Genomic DNA, 20,860 nt, shown 5'->3' on the forward strand with positions numbered 1-20,860 from the left:
CCCAAACATTAAGTAGATCCCATTCTACTAATGCCAACCTGAAAGGTCACCAAGATCATTGCACCCCAGATGTATTATCAAAGTGTTGGGTGCGGCAGATGAATCCCTCAACCTACACAGAAGTGGCAAAAGCTGCTCCCATCGAATACCCCGCTAGTCCATCCATGTCACTCTAAGAACATGAAGTGCCAAACCCAGATATGGACCATATAGGTGATGACAAGCCCTCCTGGCCACCCAGTGTACAAAAGAATGGCCGACAATCCATGCAGTCCCTTGAAGTTGACATGCATCTGCAACAATAGTTAATTGTGGTGAATGACGGGGTTTATATGATCCAACTTGACGTAAGTATTTACCATAGATGATTTCCATCTTCCTATCTGCTATATAGTATCTATAAGAAAATTAGGTTCTTACCTTCGCTAATTTTCGTTCCTGTAGTACCACGGATCAGTCCAGACTCCTGGGTTTTGCGCCCCCCCCCCTCCCAGCAGATGGAGACAGAAGTTTACAAACCAAACTCCGCCTATATCTAGGCTGGTGCCACCTACAGTCTGGCAGTATTACTTAATGTCAAAGCAGAACAATATCCAAAAACTTCAACTAAACTAGATAATCAACGACCTCGATACCGGTGTACAACCCCCCAACTGGGAACAGAACTCGAGGTATCGAACATCAACTCATTCTGGCTGATAAAGATACTAACACACAGACCACACCGCCTCTCCCAGCATCAGCCCCACAACTGGGTGGGACTCTGGACTGATCCGTGGTACTACAGGAACGCTGTATTCCTTTCCAGATCATTTATATATATATTGAAAAGCATTGGTCCAAGTACAGATCCCTGAGGCACTCCACTGTTTACCCTTAAAGGAACATCCTCACAATTTTGGTCTGTCTCCACCTGCTGGACAGGGGACATAACCCACTGTCTGGACTGATCCTGGTACGTACAGGGAATGACCATTTAATCCTACTCTCTGTTTCCTGTCTTTTAACCAGCTTGTAATCCAAGAAAGGACATCGCCTCCTATCCCATGACTTTTTAGTTTTCGTAGAAGCCTCTCATGAGGGACTTTGTCAAACGCCTTCTGAAAATCCAAATACACTACATCTACCGGTTCACCTTTATCCACATGTTTATTAACCCCTTCAAAAAAATGAAGCAGATTTGTTAGGTAAGACTTCCCTTGGGTAAATCCATGTTGACTATGTTCCATTAAATCATGTCTTTCTATATGCTCTACGATTTTGATCTTGAGAATAGTTTCCACTATTTTTCCCGGCACTGAAGTCAGGCTCACTGATCTATAGTTACCCGGATCGCCCCTGGAGCCTTTTTTAAATATTGGGGTTACATTGGCCACCCTCCAGTCTTCAGGTACAATGGATGATTTTAATGATAGGTTACAAATTTTAACTAATAGATCAGAAATTTCATTTTTTAGTTCCTTCAGAACCCTAGGATGCATACCATCTGGTCCAGGTGATTTGCTACTCTTTAGTTTGTCAATCTGGCCTACTACATCTTCCAGGTTCACAGTGATTTCGTTCAGTTCATCTGACTCATCACCCCTGAAAACCATCTCCGGAACTGGTATCTCCCCAACATCCTCATTAGTAAACCCGGAGGCAAAGAATTAATTTAGTCTTTCTGCAATGGCTTTATCTTCCCTAAGAGCCCCTTTAACCCCTCTGTCATCTAATGGTCCAACCGACTCCCTCACAGGTTTCTTGCTTTGAATATATTTTAAAAAGTTTTTATTATGAGTTTTTGCCTCTATGGCCAAATTCATTTCAAATTCTCTTCGCCTGTCTTATCAATGTTTTACACTTAGCTTGACAATGCTTGTGTTTTATCCTATTTACTTCAGATGGATCCTTCTTCCAATTTTTGAAGGATTTTTTTTGGCTAAAATAGCCTCTTTCACCTCACCTTTTAACCATGACTAATCATTTTGCCTTCCTTCCACCTTTCTTAATGCGCGGAATACATATGGACTGCGCCTCTAGGATTGTATTTTTAAACAATGTCCATGCCTGTTGAACATTTAACTTTGCAGCTGCACCTTTCAGTTTTTTTCTATTTTCCTCATTTTATCAAAGTTTCCCTTTTTAAAATTTAGTGTTAGAGCCGCAGCTTTACTTAGTCCTCCTTCCAGTTATTAGTTTAAATTTGATCATGTTATGATCACTGTTGCCAAGTGGCCCCACCACCGTTACTTCTCTCACCAAATCTTGCGTTCCACTAAGAATTAAATCTAAAATAGCTCCCTCTCTTGTTGGTTCCTGAACCAATTGCTCCATGAAGCAATCATTTATTACATCCAGGAACTTTATGTCTCTAGCAAGTCCTGATGTTACATTTACCCAGTCAATAGTGGGGTAATTGAAATCTAATAACAATAATTTGTGGAAATCGAAATATTTATAATTATTAGCCTAAGGTGGTGTCAGCAAGCCTGACGTTATATGTCTTTATGACAGACACTAACTGGTCTACTCAATCATTCACCTTCATCATTTTTTAATTCTGCAAAAATTATTTTTATAGAACTTTTTTTCTTTTTAATTTAAAAATCCTCCATCCGTGAATTTCAAGATGAAGTAGACTCTTATCAAGCAAAACATTCTTATCGCCCTACACAGGCCAGTGTTTCGCTAACTCAGCAGCGAAACACCGGCCTGTGTAGGGCGATAAGAATGTTTTGCTTGATAAGAGTTTACTTCATCTTGAAATTCACGGATGGAGGATTTTTAAATTAAAAAGAAAAAAAGTTCTATAAAAATAATTTTTGCAGAATTAAAAAATGATGAAGGTGAATGATTGAGTAGACCGGTTAGTGTCTATCATAAAGACATATAACGTCAGGCTTGCTGACACCTTCTTAGGCTAATAATTATAAATATTTCGATTTCCACAAATTATTGTTATTAGATTATTATTGTGGTTTTCCACAGACTCCTTTACCTTGTGTGGTAATTGAAATCTCCCATTGTTGTTGCACTGCCAAATTGGTTTGCTTCCCTGATTTCTCTTAGCATTTCATCATCTGTCTGACCATTTTGTCCAGGTGGACGGTAGCATACTCCTATCACTATACTCTTACCCAACACACATGGGATTTCTACCCATATCGATTCTACTGAGCATTTAGTCTCTTGTATGATCTTTATCCTGTTGGACTCTATACCCTCCCGGACATAAAGTGCCACACCCCCACCAAGTTGATCCTCCCTATCATTGCGATATAATTTGTACCCTGATATAGCACTGTCCCATTGGTTATCCTCCTTCCACCAAGTCTCTGTGATGCCAATCTCATCATTTGCAGCTATACACTAACTCTCCCATCTAACTCTCCCATCTTACTTCTTAGACTTCTGGCATTGGCATACAGACATTTCAAAGTGTGGTTTTTGCTTGTTTTAACAACCTGCTTTTCAGTTGTTTGGGATAATTCGGAACTCATTAGCTTTGGTGATTTTTTCATATAGGCAAATGAACTATGTTTGCATTTAATGGAACTTCTCTGTTGGGATGCCTACTTTAAAGAGATAGAGAGAGAAGAATTCACAGTGACCATGCACACAAAAGAAATGTAGAGTAAGGCTGAAACACCACTGACATACAGCAAAAAATGGTGAAAGCTTTGCCCTTCCACTCAGCCTTTCATAAATCAGCAGGAACTCAAAATTAGCACTCACCTTGTTGATAGCTGCTCTGTTCTGTAGGTTGCTGATAAAGGGATCCCGAGTAAGGCAAGCAACAATGGTTAGCAGGGGATGGAGGCAGCGAAAGATGGATGCCAGAACAATAGCCTTGGCAAGGCGGGGGTCAGTGGAGATGTGAGCAAGGCGTTGGCCAAGAGACGTGAGTGACTCCTCTGTATCTAGCACTCCTGCAAGAAAAAACATATGTCCCAGAAGCAGAATATGATGGCACATACAGACAGTAAAACCCATGTATCCCTCCCTGCTGAGGTACCACAGAAGCCACCCTACCTCCAGCTTCATCTCCCTTTCCTCAAGTAATTCTCTTCTGTTTATCCCATGCTTATCCCAATTCTGAAAGTTCTTGTCCCTGCCACCTCCCATGGGAGGCTGTTCCACGTGACAACTTATTTTTTTTCCTACGAGGCAGATATCACATACGTTCATTAATGACAGGAATCGGGTGGCACCTTATAGACTAACCAATTTATTAAAGCATGGGCTTTTGAGGACAGTCATCAGAGTGGAAGGAAGGTGCATCTGATGAAGTGGACTGTCTTCGAAAGCTCGTGCTTTAACAAACCGGTTAATCTATAAAAGGTGCCACTCGATTCCTGTCAGTTTTACTACTCCAGACTAACACGGCTGTCCTCTGAAGATAAGTTCATTAGGCACTGCTGTCAGCCAGGTGATCCAAGAGAGTTACTTTCCCTCCCTGGCCCAGCACAAGGAACTCTGAACTCTTCAGGGTCATAAGTGTCAAAGACAGCTCTAAACTCCCAACCATTGTAGGTGTGCTCTCAAATAGGAAAAAAGTCAGCACATCAAAAAAAAAAAAAAACAAAAACAAACCACAGCATACTCACCTAATGGCTTGTCCAAATGCATCAGTCCCAGTACTAAGATCCTATCAACGCTCCCTCAACGCATACCCCAAGCCCACATCAAATAAGTCTTAACATTAAGGCCTTTGAGAACTTCAATCTGCAGTAGCATAACATCTCTCCAGGCCCAGCTGCATCCTGTTCATCATATCATTTATATAGCACTAACAGATGGACATTTCCGGAATGAAGTTGCCCATTTTGGTCTTGTTAAAGTCTTGATGGCCATATTACACCTAATGTGCTCTTATTTTATTGAAGAGAAAACCTCAGGACACTAGGAAGAAAATAACTAATGACTGTCAAAGCTTAAACAAGAACAACTCGCCAGTAAAATGTGATGAAGTCAGAATTTTTTTCCTCTCAATCTATCCCTGCACCTGGTTGTGGTGAATAAATGCAGTTGATGCATGCTTCAGAAACTCACCGATTTCCTGCAGAAGTCTCACTGCTTCATCAATGGCTTTGACGTCTGGGCACTCCAGAGCCTCTGAGAGGAAACTGACAGCCTGAAACAAAACGCTAAGATCAGCACACACTCAGCATGTCGAGGGCGTACTGAAGATGTATGCAGGGATTGTGGTATTACCACCAACTTTACGTTTATATGCGATGCACTTACAAACGGCATACAAACGTTATCATCAGAGATTCTTACAAGTGCTTATGTCCATGGCCTTTCACAGAACCCCCTTGAACCTACAAGCTTGCAGGCACAGCAAGCTAGCTGGTTCAACTGGATTTCTCCTATAACTCTGGTCTTCCCGCTCTTTCAGAACCAGCCCATCTTTTAACCATAAGCTTTTCTTCACTGCTACTCAGAGGAGGAGGGGGGGGTTTCTCTATCATTTTAGCCCTCTCCCCCTCCCGTCTAGCCCAGCAGCAACAATGCTTAACTACAGCCCACAGACCACTGTTCTCTTCAGAATCTGGGGTATGCGCACTAACCCAACCAGTAGGTGTCACTGTTGCAAGATGCCTGGGGGGCCCATCCTGAGGCGGCGAAAGCAGTCTAATGCAGCAGCCCAAGGAGTTATCAAACCCAGGTCTCTCCCATGGCAAATTTCTATTTTTCTTGATTCCCATTTAAGTTTCTCTCATTTTCACTCCAATGCTTGAAGATGATAAATGAGAATCAGGAGATTATTTTTGTATGCATGCTAGCAAGCTCAGAGAAACAAGATGAACCACCACTACGCTGATCGTAGAAATCCTACCTCCATTCTTAGGCACTAGAAACAGTGACCCTACCCTAACCCCACAGAGGACACTGCTAACCATTATACTTCCCAGTCAATCTTGGCTTTAGACACCAAAAACTCACAGTCATCTCCGGCATGTGGATCTTTGCCTGAACCACCAATGTCTCCAGCGGTGTGCGTAGGATTTCTGGAACCTGGAAACTCTCCATTTTTGCCAGACGGTCACGAGTGAAAAGGTGATAGGAGAACCCAGACTGACAGCGGCCAGCTCGGCCACGCCTTTGAATCACATTGGACTTGGATACCCACAAGGTCTCCAAGCAAGAAACCTTTAAAAAAAAAAAAAAAAAAAAAAGTTTAAAAAATTACAAAAACTAAGAAACCAAAAGCCTTAGGACTTGTGGCAAAACACAAGTCCTATGTGCACTGTGATGTCTAGTTTTGCCCTAAGACATATGTTTTCCCCAAAAACAGCTAACTTCTTTTCAGCAGGCCTGCAGGTAATGTTTGACTTTGTCACAAAGCCTTTGCCCTGATTGGCCCATCAGACGCAGTTCACAAAGAACTAGCCCTGAAGTTACTTGAATGCTCTAGTCTCAGTTGGGAGAACAAAAACACAAGATCTGTGCCGAGACATTGCTCTAGCTTCAATGGACAGCATTTTTTTCTTAAGCTCCCCAGGCACTGATTAGTTATAGTAAGATTTGTTTAGCTAGCATTTTACTGTTTACATTCTTATTTTATCCATTACTGCTTACAAATTGAATCTTTTTTTTCATTCACTTTGGCTGCTTTTTGTTGTTAAACTCTTCAGTTCGTTAGCTCTGTCCCGAGACTGACTCATGATCCCAGTATTTTCTGTATTTCGTTTGAGGATGCATTTTAAGGAATTGTGATTCCTAGGTTGTGTGGGGGTCTCAGTATGCCTAGGAAACACCAGGAAATAGCCCAGAGGTAAGGTGTGAGGTTTCCAGTGGTAGGGCAAATGCACAAGTGAGCCTCAGCAGTGTTGGTCAGGACTCTTGAGTGGCCACAGGATTAATCCTGAATGGGTAACAGTAAGGTGTTAGGTGACAGGATTGTTTTTAATCATTATAATAATTGAGATCTATAATGCATATATTTCCTACCTGTTATTTTCCTTTTCTTTACTCCTGCTACACCAGCCCAAACAAATGGGTTGTTCCTCCTTTCCAGCAGATGAAAGTAGAGAGTACAGCTTTCTCCGTGACATCACCACAGCTACCTACATGTGGTGCAGTCCTGAAAATCCCTCAGTATTCTAACAAAGCACTAAATGCATCCCCAATATTAATACATAATAAACCTGTCAGCCCACTGCTCCATCATGGGAGGTAAATATAAACAAAAAACGTATACATACCTTGTAAAATTCCTGTGAAAAAGGTATTTATCATCATCCATATGATCTGAAAAAGCATGTCCTCTGCCATGCCACTGCCCAATTTCCTGGGAGAGTCCTTAACTGGTGTGGCTGCACTAAAGGAAAGGAAATTAACATCTAAGAAATTTCTCTTTCCTCCTTATCCTACTACACCAGTCCAGACAAGTGGGAAATACCAAAACCCAACTAATCTGAGGGAGAAAATAAGGGCCACCTTAAAAGACACCAGCTCTGAAAGCTGCTTTTTCCCTAGCCCTAACATCCAGACAGTAACGCTTGACAAAAGAACTCAAAGTGGAACAAGCAGCTGCTTTACAAATGTCCTCTGGCACAATAGTCAAAGGTTTAGCCCAGGAAGAGGATTAAGCCCTGGCAGGTGAGATCTGAGAACAGGTGGAACCTGATGACCCTTCAGAACGTATGTTGAGGAGAGAGCATCCTTAATCCATCTGGCCAAGATAGCTTTGGAAGTTGCCTCACTCTTGTGAAGACCCCCCAAACATCACAAATAGCTTATCTGACCACTGAAAGGAATTAGTAACTTCCAAAAGTCTTAGGAGAACCCAATGGACATCTAAAAGTCTCAAAGACCTGCTCGCATCCTGATACTCATCCTTGGAAAAAGCCGGGAGGCAAATGGACAGATTCAAATGAAATACTGAAAGCACTTTGGGTAAGAAAGAAGGTGAATAAGTCACCAAATCAGCAGAAAACACCAGGAAAGGGTCCCTACAGGATAAGGCTTGCAGCTCTGAAATTCCCCAAGATGAACAGATTGCAAGCAAAAACACTGCTTTTAGAGACAAATCTTTGACAGACACCTGCTTCAGAGGCTCAAAGAGGAATGGCATGAGGGGAGATAAGACCCTGAGAACCAAATTAAGGTCCCACTGAGGCATCACTGGTAAGAGGAGTCGTAGTCTCTTAATCCTCCAAAGAATGTGAACATCAGGATAGGAAGCCACCAAGAGATCTCCCATCTCACTCTATAACAGGAAATAGATGCAACCTGACCTTCAGTGAATTCAATGCCCTATCTTTATCCAGACTTCACTGAAGAAAAGCTAAGATGACAGAAACATCAGCCTGAACAGAGAAACTGAACACTCCTTTCAAAATGCCAAAAAAATTCCACCAGACTGATATATGCGACAGAAGTAGACCTCTTACAGGCTTTCAACAGAGTGGAAATTACAGAGGAGGAATAGCCTGTCACACACAACCTAATCAAAAGCTGTAAACGAAAAGGGAGAAGAGTTGTTCATGACGAATGGACTCTGGACTCTAAAATAGGCGGCCTCTGGTCTCGGAAAACCTCAGCAGTAGGTCTATCTGCAGTCTTACTAGATCAAAAGCCAATCCTGAACCAAGACCGTCTGGACCGGTTCCTTCTCAATATTCTCCCTAGTAAGGGCCACAAAGGGAACCCAAAGCAAAACTGCTCTTGGCCAAAGTTGGACTACTGAGTCTACACCTTCGGATCAGAATTCCCTGTGTTGACTGAAGAATCGGCGGATCTTGGCATCCCTGCAGGTTGCCATGAGATTTGCTGGAGGAAGAACCCAGTGATCCACGATCATCTGAAATACAGCACAACTCCTGGATCCAAAAGGTTTCTCCTGTCCCACAATAAGTGCTGCTAAAAGTTGAGTGAAATTCTCTTCTGCCCAGCGAAAGAGGGTAGCTATTTCTCCTGACACTCCCAGGCTCTGAGTGTCCCCCTTGTTTGTTCATGTACATGACTGCAGATGCATTGTCAGAGAGCACGCTTACTGCCTTTCCCTTTATTAAGTGAACAAACTGCAACAGAGCTAGTCATATCACCCTGGTTTCCAGCCTGTTGATAGACCAGGAGGCTTCCTCCTGAGACCAGAGCCGTCACATGTAGCCTCTTCAGAGAGCACTTCTGTCCTGGTGGAGTCCGCAATCGGAGGAGTTTCAGTTTCCATTACCACGTCAGGGGAGCTCCAGGTCCAGTCTCTCATGGTGGCTCTCTCAGCCCAGTCTGGAGAGAGGAGGTTCTGGACTGTTTCAATATAATTTCTAATTTCCTATTCCTGTGGATTCTTACGTGCTACATCTCCTTCCACAGGTATAGGTTTTTCTAGTTACTGCTGAGACCATGGCATCTGGAATAGTCACTGAAAAATATCACGAGGAAGTGAAGAGGAGATACAAATTAGGCTATTTCATAGAGAGGAAATGAGTGCTTTAATAGTGCAGGCTGTTAAGGTATTGAGGCTCTTGAAACCCCAGATTGGGATCCTATTCTCTGAAGGGTCAGCGTAAAGTTCTAGTTTCTTTCCCATTGCATCAAGAACTCAAAACAATGGTGTTTTCAGAGCGGAAGAATCCACACAAGATCAAGAGCACATATGAGGCCATTACAGACAGATCTATTAATGAGATTGAAACCACAATTACAGGGATACGAAGTTCATTAAGAAAAAGTCTACTTTGGTGAACAGATGCTCACAATCTTCAGAAGGGAATTCCTTTGGAGGAACAGATTGGATAGTAGTAGGTACGGACACCGGTTTGAAAGACTGGGGGGGGGGGGGGGGGGCTCATTGTCAGGGCCAGGACATACAAGGTTGTTGGTCCAAGAGAGAGAGATGTTATAGAACATAAACCGTTTAGAGACAAGGGCAATACGGCTAGCTCTGCATCTCTTTCATTCTTTGATGAAGGGAAGAGTGGTTCAAAATCTTTGCAACAATGCTACTGCAGTAGAGTATGTAAACAAGCAAAAAAAGCACTCACAGACAGGGAACAGCAGAGGAGACAGCCCTGCTGTTTCTTTGGGCGGAAGGCAATTTGATGCAATTGTCAGCAGTTCATATTGCAAGACAGGACAATGTTCAAGCCTATTTTTTTTTAATATATTCTCTTTATTGAGCCACTGAAAACAGTACCAGCCTAGCAGACTAACAAAAGCATAAACAAAATTGACAACTCTATATACTTATAACCTCATACATGAAGTATTATGCCATTCCCAGTAATTCTTAAACCAAAAATATGCCTCCCCATACACACCAATCACTCACACATTCATCAATCATGTAAAATAAAATAGGACAGAACTCCTACTGAATTTTGTAACCTCAAAGAATTCCAGCAAAAATATGTACTGCATAGGGAATAAGAGCATTATGTTAACATATAATCATCTCCCGTATCCAAAAGTGGTCCCCCAACATTACTAGTATGATTTACATTTAAACATTTTATCTACCTTCTCCCATAAAGAAAAATAACTTCATTGAGCAGCCAAAGCTTTAGAGTGCTGATTATTTTTTTTCTGCATAATTTCAACATAGCAGTTTGTCTCATTACTCTTCCAAGTAGCTAGAATTGCCTTTTTGGCAAACAAAAATGCATCCACACAAAACTCTTTTCCTCCAGCTGGTAAGTGAAGATCTTTAAATAAATAAAAGAGCACAACAATTCCATGGACATGCCCAAAACCTTTTCAAGAATGACAAAAATGTGTCCCCTTTAACTTGTGGCATCCCGTTAACATAAGACCCAATCCAACCTAGATAGTTTCACTTTAAACATAGCTCTGAAGCCCAAAGTTTCATTTTCCCAGCGTGTAGCCAGACAAACTCAGGACTAATGGGTTTATGCTCTCCTGCCAGCAGATGGAGATGGATTCAGGTTTCAAAGCTGACATCACCCTAGATACACCCCTGCAGTGACCTCAGCCTTTCAGTATTTCTCCGTCTCCAGCAGATGCGGACATGCTTTCCCTATGGGGATCGCTGTACCCTTTGGAAGAGGAAATTCTACTTTCAAATTGGAGAAAAAATTGAGCTCCGCTCTCCTGCGGTGATACCTAAAGGTCCCTTCCCTGGTTGAGAATTCCTGAGGTGATTTTCGAGATCCCTCAGAGGTGTGCCTTGGTCCGGTAGCCAGTTCCCGACATGGACTTTGCTGCTGAAGCAACTGAAAGGCAGCAGATGCAGGAAGCCGAGCACAGCGGTGACTGCCAAAGCCCTCTCTCCCCACAGCTAGAGACAATCTCCATACTCAGTTTGTAAGTGCAGAGCCCAGGTAAATAAAAAAAAAATAAAAAAAAATAGATGATTTCCTCCTGATTCAGAGACGTTTGAGGAGTTTCAGTAAGACTTTCTCCAGTCACCTTGCTTGGTGCACCATTGCGACGTTGTTCCCTATTCCGTTGGGGCAAGGGGAAGTGGGCTTCTGAGCGGCCCCCCGTGGGCTAAGCCCCATGTTAGGCTTGGCGGCACACTGCATGGTAGGCCACAGCAGCACCATCTTGCATGTGTTTTTGGCCTGTATTGCCCACCATAGAACTTCAGTACATGCTGTGGGCATAACATCGTGCACTTACACATGCGTACAACTTACTAGGTGTAGAATACAAGTAAAGCCAGGCGCACGGGTTATGCATGCGCCTCACTGCGGCCCAAGTAATTGCACGAAATCTGTGCACATAAAATTTTAAGCATGAGCAGTCTGAACATGCAGTTACAATTGCCAATGGCTCCGGCAGCAAAGAAACATAAGAGCCTTTCTCTCTGCGCTGCTTGTCATATTAGGGCTGCACAGTCTGACCTGGATTCTTGCTTATGTCAGCACAGTAAGGAAGCCCGGGGAGAGTTTGCCTCCCCGGACTTTGCTAAGCCCGGCTCCTCCCATTCAAAGGATGGGTCAGCCACAGCCTCAACTGGAAGTACCCTGGATTTGAGTAAACCCAGATCTGGGTCATCCATGGGAGAGGGCAATTTAGCAGCACCTACCCCTTTACCTCCTGGGCTAGGCATGGACCCGGCCACGTTCTCTTGGATGGAATTCTTTCAAGGCCTTCAAGCCTTCATACAGGCCAGTCTGCTACCTCACTTACCCCTGTCCGGATGGAACTTCAGCCAGTAAGCCCTCCCTCTCCCAGTCCTAGCAGCAGACCTCGAGGCATGCCTCAACTCATCAAGGGTATCCCTGGTAGAGACCCGGATGGCACAAAGAGGAATATCCAAATTCCTTGGAAGGTGGGGAAATCCCCCATGGTTTAGAACCATATCGGACCATGTTACGTTTTTTCCATAGAGACAGATTGCCGGCCCTGTTTCCCAGACGCTGAAAATGCTGGGAGTTCCTGGGGTGGGCTCTATGACGAAACTAAAGAAGAATCCCATTCTGATTTCCCTAAGGAAAGCCTCTTGTTACTTTCCAGTACTGGAAGCCATCCAGGAGTTGGCTAACCTAGAATGGGATGCCCCAGAAGCAAGTTTTAAAGGTGGGACGAGCATTAGAAGCTCTAAACCCACTGGATCTGGCAACGAGAGAATGTTTGCATTTCCTTAAAGTGGATGCGCGGGTCTGTGCTGTCTGTAAGCGAACTATCCCAGTGGAGGGAGAAGTGGCCTTAAAGGATGCAGACGATAGGCAGATGGAGTCCATCCTTAAACCGGCCTTTGATGCAATTGAATGACCTTACAGATTGCTTCTTGTTAGCTCCTCTCAGGAGGTGGATGACTCTGGGACAAATTCCAGAGCGGTTATGGAACCCACCACCGCCTTTTTAACTGAGACAGGCTCGGACCTAGTCCATATCTCAACCAGAGGAATGGCCTCAGTGGTAGTAGTGGCCAAAAGTCAGCTATAGCAGTGGAACTGGTCAGTAGATGCAACCTCCAAGGCCAATCTCACAAAGATGCCCTTTAAAGGATCACTCCTCTTCAGAAGCGAACTGGAAAAGCTGGCCAGTAAATGGGGCGAACCTCCAATATCCCGGCTCCCAGAAGATAAGAGAAAGCAGTTACAGTGCTGTCGTCCATGAGGGGTTGATCCAGGGCTCCCATCGCTTTCACCCCTACAGAAACTCGACATTTCAGAGGTCTTGGTCCTTTGGGAGGTCTCAGTCCTTCAGAGTCAGCAGCCCAAGAGAGGGTCAGGCTCGGGTTCAGGTTCGACCTGAATCCCCCAGTGAAGTTTTGTGAACTCACCCTTGGAACGAGGAGATAGAGGGGGAGGGGGTCGACTGTCCCTCTTCTACCAATGGTGGGTCGAGATCATTTCGGACAAATGGGTACTGGAGGTCATACAAGAAGGATATGCGCTAGAGTTTCGTAGCATTCCTCAGGACATATTCATGGTATCTCCTTGCCACTCCCAGCACAAGATGCCGGCAGTGAAGACTACCCTGTTAAGACTCCTCAGGATGAGGGCTATATAATCCCAGTACCTGCGCCCCAAGAAAATACAGGGTATTACTCCATCTATTTCATCTTACCCAAAAAGGAAGGTTCTTTTCGCCTCATCCTGAACCTCAAGAGCGTCAACCGACATCTATGAGTGATTCATTTCCGCATGGAACCCTACAATCTGTGATAATGGCTGAACAATCGGAGAATTCTTAACCTACCTGGACCTATCCAAGACCTATCTAATATTCCAATCCAGTAAGAACATCGTTTCCTACACGTTGCGGTACTCTGTCACCATTATCAGTTCTGGGCACTGCCCTTTGGCCTGTCCACAACCTTAAGAAATTTTCCAAGATTATGGTGCTCGTAGCGGCAGTGTTGAGAAAAGAGAGCATCCTGGTGCACCCGTATTTGGACTGGCTGATTCGGGCAAAGTCGATGGAAGAGAGTCTCCAGGTAACCAAGAGTGTGACAATCTTGCTTCAGCCACTCTGTTGGGTCGTAAACCTGGACAAAAGCAGTCTCAAACCCTCCCAGTCCTTGGAATATCTGGGAGTCTGGTTGGACACCAAGCAGGACAAGTATTTTCCTCCCGACCAAGCGGATAAGGAAGTTGATGTCCCAAGTGTTTCTGTTGAAGAACATGATACGCCCCACGGTGTGGAGTTATTTTCAAGTCCTAGGTTTGATGGCAGAAACCCTGGAAATAGTGCCGTAGGCAAGGATACACACGTGACCATTTCATGCTCCCTGCTGTCATGTTGGAACCCACTGTCTCAAGACTATTCGATTTGCCTCCACTTACCGATGGAAGTATGCTCTCAGCTCCAGTGGTGGCAGCAGGAAGCTCATCTGGGCAGGGGGGGTACCCCTGTACTCTCCGAACTGGCTGGTCCTCACAGCAGACGCGAGCCTCTGGGGCTGAGGAGCTCACTGTCAGGAACTGGCAGCCCAGGGGCGCTGGACCAAGGAAGAGGCCCTCTGCCTTCACGAGTTAAAACTAGAAGTTCAGCTTTTTTTTTTTCTCCATTTGCCTGTGCTGCGCTGAAAACCACACAGGTTTTCAATACGGCTGTCAATCCATCATTAACAGCTGCCTCCAAATCACTGCCTACTCTCTCTCTTCAGCCCGGAGTATAAATGAGGAACTTGTCCTAGCCTCTATCTCACTCATTTCAGCTGTTTTTTGCAACTTCTTCCAAGTAATTTCATTGTAGAGGCAAGCTGGATAGCGAGCCAATTGTACCCACAGCTTGTCTGCCACCGCAGGAGAGGCAGCAGCAGCTTCATTTCAACTTTGGTACCTTATTAACACAAAGGGGCCTTTAAAATGTAACACAATCTCTTGGGAAGAGTTAATGTGCAATCCCTTCAAAATTCACTTTCATTCTCTTACCTCAGCTCTCAGGAAAAACACTCTCATATTATAATTTGAGAGAAAAATATAAAGATGGAATAGAAGGGGAGACAATAACTTTAGAAGATCCTTTTCAAACCCTTTTCCATTAAATTCTTAATATAGTTTCCCCTTCAAGCTCTATCAAGACCCTCAATAGGACTGGGAGATAACAGCAAACTGAATCAGATAGACAGCTATATAAACTGCAGATAAAGCTGCACTTCTTATTTGAGATATTTTAACTCAAAAGATTAAAAAAAACAAACAGTTATGGAAATTCCTGCCATCTGCTGGAGTCAAAAAATACTGGCTTTAACTATCCTGCACCACAGGTAAATAGTGATGATGACACAGAAAAACTCATGTGCTCTGCCTCCATCTGCTGGAAGAGGGAGAAAAACCCCATTTGATCTGGACTGGTGTAGCAGGATGAGAATGAAAATCTGGGTTAAATAATGCTCCACGAACACAAACGGAGTAAGATACTGCACCAACGAGTAAATACATCATAGCAAAAAGGATGCAGTATCGAGTATGTCCTTGTGTTTTCAACATACGTGTAATAATTTTTTTTTAAAGAAAAAGAGGCAACTCTACCGTGGTTCAAAAGATAAGCTTATAGCGGCGAGTCCCCCCAACACGGATCCCGTGTTTCGCCTGTAGGCTGCGTCGGGAGGGACGGAGAAGCAAAGCTTTACACTCCAAGATAAAAAAAAAAAAGAACATTTATCAAAATCAAGGACAAGAGATAGGGGAAAAAATATCCATTTAGAATACAGTTCACATACCTTATACATTACTAGCAACTGTACCCGTTCTACACCCGGGTGGAGAGTCTTTTTGTTTTGAGCAGAATTTCCCTAGAAATTCACTGTAAGAGTGTCCGTTCCACATACACACACCCTCATAAGGCTCCCTCACTCTCTCGCACACACACATCCCCTCATATAGGCTCCCTCTTTGAAACCCACACTCAAGCATCCCGCGCACTCCCCCTCTTACCAACCAAGCTGTCTCTCGCACTCCCCCACACACACACATTCTCTCTCACCGACATCCCCCTCCCCTCATATAGGCTCCCTCTCTCTGAAGCCCACACTCAAGCATCCCGCCACCCACCCTCTCTTACCTCCCATGCTCTCTCTCACACCCTCCCCACCCCCCTCTCATCAAGCATGCTCTATTACCCCCCCCCCTCTCTCTCACACACATTATCTCTCACCGGCATCCCCTCCCCATGCTCTCTCTCACACCCTCCCCTCCCCGACACACATTCTCTGTCACCAGCATGCTGCGGGACCCGTGCCGTTCGCGGCGAAGATGAAGGCCCGGTGCGCCGTTTGCGGCACATGGGGGCCTTCCATGCCACGCACAGAGCGTGTCCTGCTGCACAAGCTCCATTTGCGGCGAAGACGAAGGCCCGGGCGCACCGATCGCGGCACACGGGGGCCTTCCCTTTTCACAGCGAATGGCACGCCGGGCCTTCATCCTTGCCGCGAACGGAGCGTGTGCCGCATGCCAGGGTCTCCTCTGCTATATTCTGCCTGTCCCGCGATGGCTGCTGTCCTTCGTACCTCTGGTGTTTGCCTGCGCCATCTATCGGCAGGCTGGGGAACATGCGCGAGCACTGAGGGACACACTACCAAGCCCAATATATTATGGATTACATCAGGTGTACAGGGAGAGCAAACCAAGCAAACACACTGATATTTAAAGCCCCTGAAAAGGCACGAAATGCCAGAAGCCAATCAAAAGTGAGCAAACCTGTGACGGGAGCCATTAGCATACTAACCCAAAGTATGGCACATAACAAAACAAACCTCCCAATGCTAAGTAAAAAAAACTCCATTCGATTTCATTGTTATGACCCTGAGGGGATAGACTCTTTAAACGAAATATCCACCTCTGCTCTCTCTGGATCAATATTTCAGAGACATTCCTGCCTCTAAGCGGAGGAGGTTCTATGTCAATCACCAAAAAACCTCAAATCCTACGAAGAGTGGGATAACAGATTCCAATGTGCCACTAAGGGGGCAGTATCAAGCTGGTTATTAATGCTAGAGTGATGTTCAATAATCTGTATGTAGAGTTTCTGACAAGGACATTGTATCACATAAACCACTCCTGCCGTCTGACATGAAGTTGAAAAATGTAAGAGATATTGTTTATGTGAAACCAGATGTTGAAATGTCACTAAAGATAAAGACAAGGCACAAACCAAACAACATCCACAGGGGTAATGGCCGGCCACTGAAACTGAAGACAAAAAAAGAAGACTTCAATTCAGCATGAGCCAAGGAATCTCTCAGGTTCTTGCCCCGATGAAAAGTAAAACGTATAGGACAATCAAAAATCTTATGCAAAGAAAGCACCTGCCAATGGCGGCGTATAATAGTGGTCAGATCCCGAGCACGAGTCGAAAAAGGTAAAATACGATTCATGCATGACCCCGATGAGCAGGTTTTCAGTAAAACAGAAGATCACAGTTTTCATAAAGAGCTCGTTTAAAGGCTCGTTTTAAGATGCTTTGCGGGTACCCATGTTCCTTGAACCGAAGAAACATCTGCTTAGCATGGAGGATAAAATCTGAGTTGGAAGAACAGAAGTGTCTGAGCCACAGGAACTGGCCCACTGGAATATTGCTCCTTAAACTATAGGGATGGTGACTGTCAAAGGATAATGGAGTATTCCAATCGGTGATTTTTCTAAAAAATGGAAGCCGAGAAACCACTAGGATCATATGAAATCATAATATCTAAAAATGAAATTTGGTTAGGATGTATAGTGAAACTAAATTGTAAATTCTGATTACAGGTATTAAGCCAACCGAAAAACAGAAAAAAAAACAGACATCAGTGCCTGTCCAAATAAACACATCATCAATATATTTATTTAAATCCGGGACCCCGGGTCTCCGCAGGCCGCACAGCGGGACGGCCGCGGCATCGGGATCGCTGCAGGAGAAAAGAAAAAGCCACGGGGGGGGCCACGCGCACAAAGGCGCCGCTGCGGGAGGGCCCGGTCGGCCCGCACTGCCCGCTGTCTGAAAATAGAGGAGGGTGCCGCGGGGGGGGGCCTTCCTGGCCACACGACCCGCCCCAGACATCTTTCCCTAAATGGCTCAGCAGCCCATGAGAAGCTGTAAAATGGCCGCAGGTGAGGGAGTAAAGAGCGAAGAGGCCGGGTCCACCGGCTTTCGCGGGCACCGGGGGCTGAGCTGTAAAGGAAAAAACTACAAAGGAAAAACAAACTTACCCCTGGCTGCAACGAGAAATAAACAGCAAGGCCGCAGAGAAGAGACAAGGAAGATAAGCCACTCCCCAGAAGTTGAAAGAACTCTGCCTTTTTTTTTTTTTTTTTAAACTTAATACAAACTTGATACAAACTTGATCCACAGAAAAAGACAACAACAAGCCATAATCAAGCAAGAAAGTGAAGGAAAAGGAGGGGAAGCCTGATTCCCCTACTCGCATCTGCTGCAGTCAGAAGATACTGAACTCCTGCAGAGGGGGTAGTAGTATATATGGATACGCCCCCTCAAAGCTTGTGCTGACTCCATCTGCTGGATTGGGGACATAACCCACTGTCTGGACTGATCCAGGTACGTACAGGGAATGGAGTATTCCGATCGGTGATTTTTCTAAAAAATGGAAGCCGAGAAACCACTAGGATCATATGAAATCATAATATCTAAAAATGAAATTTGGTTAGGATGTATAGTGAAACTAAATTGTAAATTCTGATTACAGGTATTAAGCCAACCGAAAAACAGAAAAAAAACCAGACATCAGTGCCTGTCCAAATAAACACATCATCAATATATTTATTTATTTTTAACTTTTCTTTGCCGACGTTCCTGTAACAGATACAAATCACATTGGTTTACAATGTAATGCAAAATTTGCTCATGGGCGATACAATTAACAATGGATCGGGTCATAAAGCATAACAGAAACCAAACATGTCATCTTAAAACCGGTGAGATGATAACTGAGAAACAAGTAGAGACAATGTACTGGACTGAGGAGACTTACTAAAGTGTCAGCTAGAATGAATCGGGCAGAGGGAGAGGGAAGGTTAGGTGTCAGGGAAGGCTTGGCTGAATAGCCAAGTCTTGAGGTTTTTTTTGAATGTCATTGGGCACGGCTCTTGCCTGAGGTCAGGAGAAAATGCGTTCCATTGATGGGGTCCTGCTGTCGATATGGCACGCTTCCTTAAGGATGTTTTCGCTTGCGGGACGTAAAGAGTGTCTTTATCTTAACCAAATGTGAATGAAGGACATCCAAAGAGAGGGATAAATATGATCTTCAAATTTATTCACATACAGGCAGGCCAAACTGGGCGCCATAGTGGCACTCATGGCGGTACCTTTTATTTGTTGATAAAACTTCAAATCAAATTTTAAAAAATTCCTTGTAAGCACAACCCGAGTAAGTTCAAGTAAAGAAGATGGAGGAATCCAAGGGTTATCCCTACGCAAATTCAATATATGTTCTACTAAATCAAGGGCCTTATCCTGAGGAATATTAGTATATAAAGATGTAATGTCCAATGAAACCAGAAAAGAAGGATTTATTGGCAATGGTAGATCCTGTGATAGAGAAAGTAGATGGCCCAAGTCCTGTATATAGGATCGACTTTTAGAAACAAAAGACGCAAAAAATAGTCAACAAACTAGCATAGTGGTTCCAATGCTATCCTATGCTAGAAACTATAGGACAATCCAGTGGATTCTGCAATGACTTGTGAATTTTCGGAAGAGTATAAAAAGACGGGGTAATGGGAAATTCTACTAGCAAATATCTGGCTTCCCGGTTAGTAATATACACAAGCCTTCTCCACCAGGGTTTTAATCATTTGCTGTTATTCACTGAATGTGGGTATCTGCAAAATGTCTTAAAATGATCTTCTGTTTTTACCGAAAACCCGCTCATTGGGGTCATGCGTGAATCATATTTTACCTTTTTCGATTCGTGCTCGGGATCTGACCACTATTATACACCGCCATTAGCAGGTACTATCTTTGCATAAAATTTTTGATTGTCCTATACGTTTTACTTTTCATCGGGGCAAGAACCTGAGAGATTCCTTGGCTCATGCTGACTTGAAGTCTTCTTTTTTGTCCTCAGTTTCAATGGCCGGCCATTACTCCTGTGTATGACATTCGGTTTGTGCCTTGTCTTTATCTTTAGTGACATTTCATCATCTGGTTTCACAAACAATATCGCTTACATTTGTCAACTTCAAGTTAGACGGCAGGAGTCGTTTATGTGATACAATGTCCCTGTCAGAAACTTTACGTAGGGAAAACGACACATCCGGTGAAAAACCGGATTGAACATCACTCTAGCATTAATAACCAGCATGATACTGCCCGCTTAATGGCACATTGAAACGTGTTATCCCACTCTTCGGAGGATTCAAGATTTTTTGTGATTGACGTAGTACCTCCTCCGCTTAGAGGCTGGAATGTCTCTGAAATATTGATCCAGAGAGAACAGAGGTGGATATTTCGTTTAAATAGTCTATCCCCTCAGGGTCTAAACAATGAAATCGAATGGAGTTTTTTTTTACTTAGCATTGGGAGGTTCGTTTTGTTATGTGCCATACTTTGGGTTAGTATGCTAATGGCTCCCATCACGGGTTTGCTCACTTTTGATTGGCTTCTGGCATTTTGCGCCTTTTCAGGGGCTTTAAATATCAATGTGTGTTTGCTTGGTTTGCTCTCTCTGTACATCTGATATAATAACGTATAAGATATGTGAACTGTACTCTAAATGGATATTTTTTCCCCATCTCTTGGTCCTTGATTTTGATAAATGTTCTTTTTTTTTTATCTTAAAGTGTAAAGCTTTACTTCTCCGTCCCTCCCGACGCAGCCTACAGGTGAAAAGAAAATTATTCCTTACCTGCTAATTTTCGTTCCTGTAGTACCATGGATCAGTCCAGACAGTGGGTTATGTCCCCAATCCAGCAGATGGAGTCAGTCAAAGCTTTGAGGGGGCGTCACCATAAGTGCTACTACCCCCTCTGCAGGAGTTCAGTATCGAGTATATCCAAGCCCGAGTAAACCA

General features: G+C 44.0%; 1 protein-coding gene across 2 annotated transcripts in view; it reads right to left on the reverse strand.

Moving 5' to 3' along the window:
* Positions 1–20,860, reverse strand: part of DHX30 (DExH-box helicase 30) — a 122,826-nt gene that overhangs the window by 23,627 nt on the left and 78,339 nt on the right. For both annotated transcript variants that reach the window (XM_029588181.1, XM_029588182.1), the window contains exons 12-14: positions 5,932–6,138; positions 5,035–5,116; positions 3,718–3,911 (exon numbers count right to left, since the gene is read on the reverse strand). In XM_029588181.1, the coding sequence (XP_029444041.1) occupies positions 3,718–3,911; positions 5,035–5,116; positions 5,932–6,138 (483 nt within the window). The remainder of the gene's footprint in view (positions 1–3,717; positions 3,912–5,034; positions 5,117–5,931; positions 6,139–20,860) is intronic.

The sequence above is a fragment of the Rhinatrema bivittatum genome, chromosome 2 (assembly GCF_901001135.1).
Source record: "Rhinatrema bivittatum chromosome 2, aRhiBiv1.1, whole genome shotgun sequence".
NCBI classification, from domain to species: Eukaryota; Metazoa; Chordata; class Amphibia; order Gymnophiona; family Rhinatrematidae; genus Rhinatrema; species Rhinatrema bivittatum.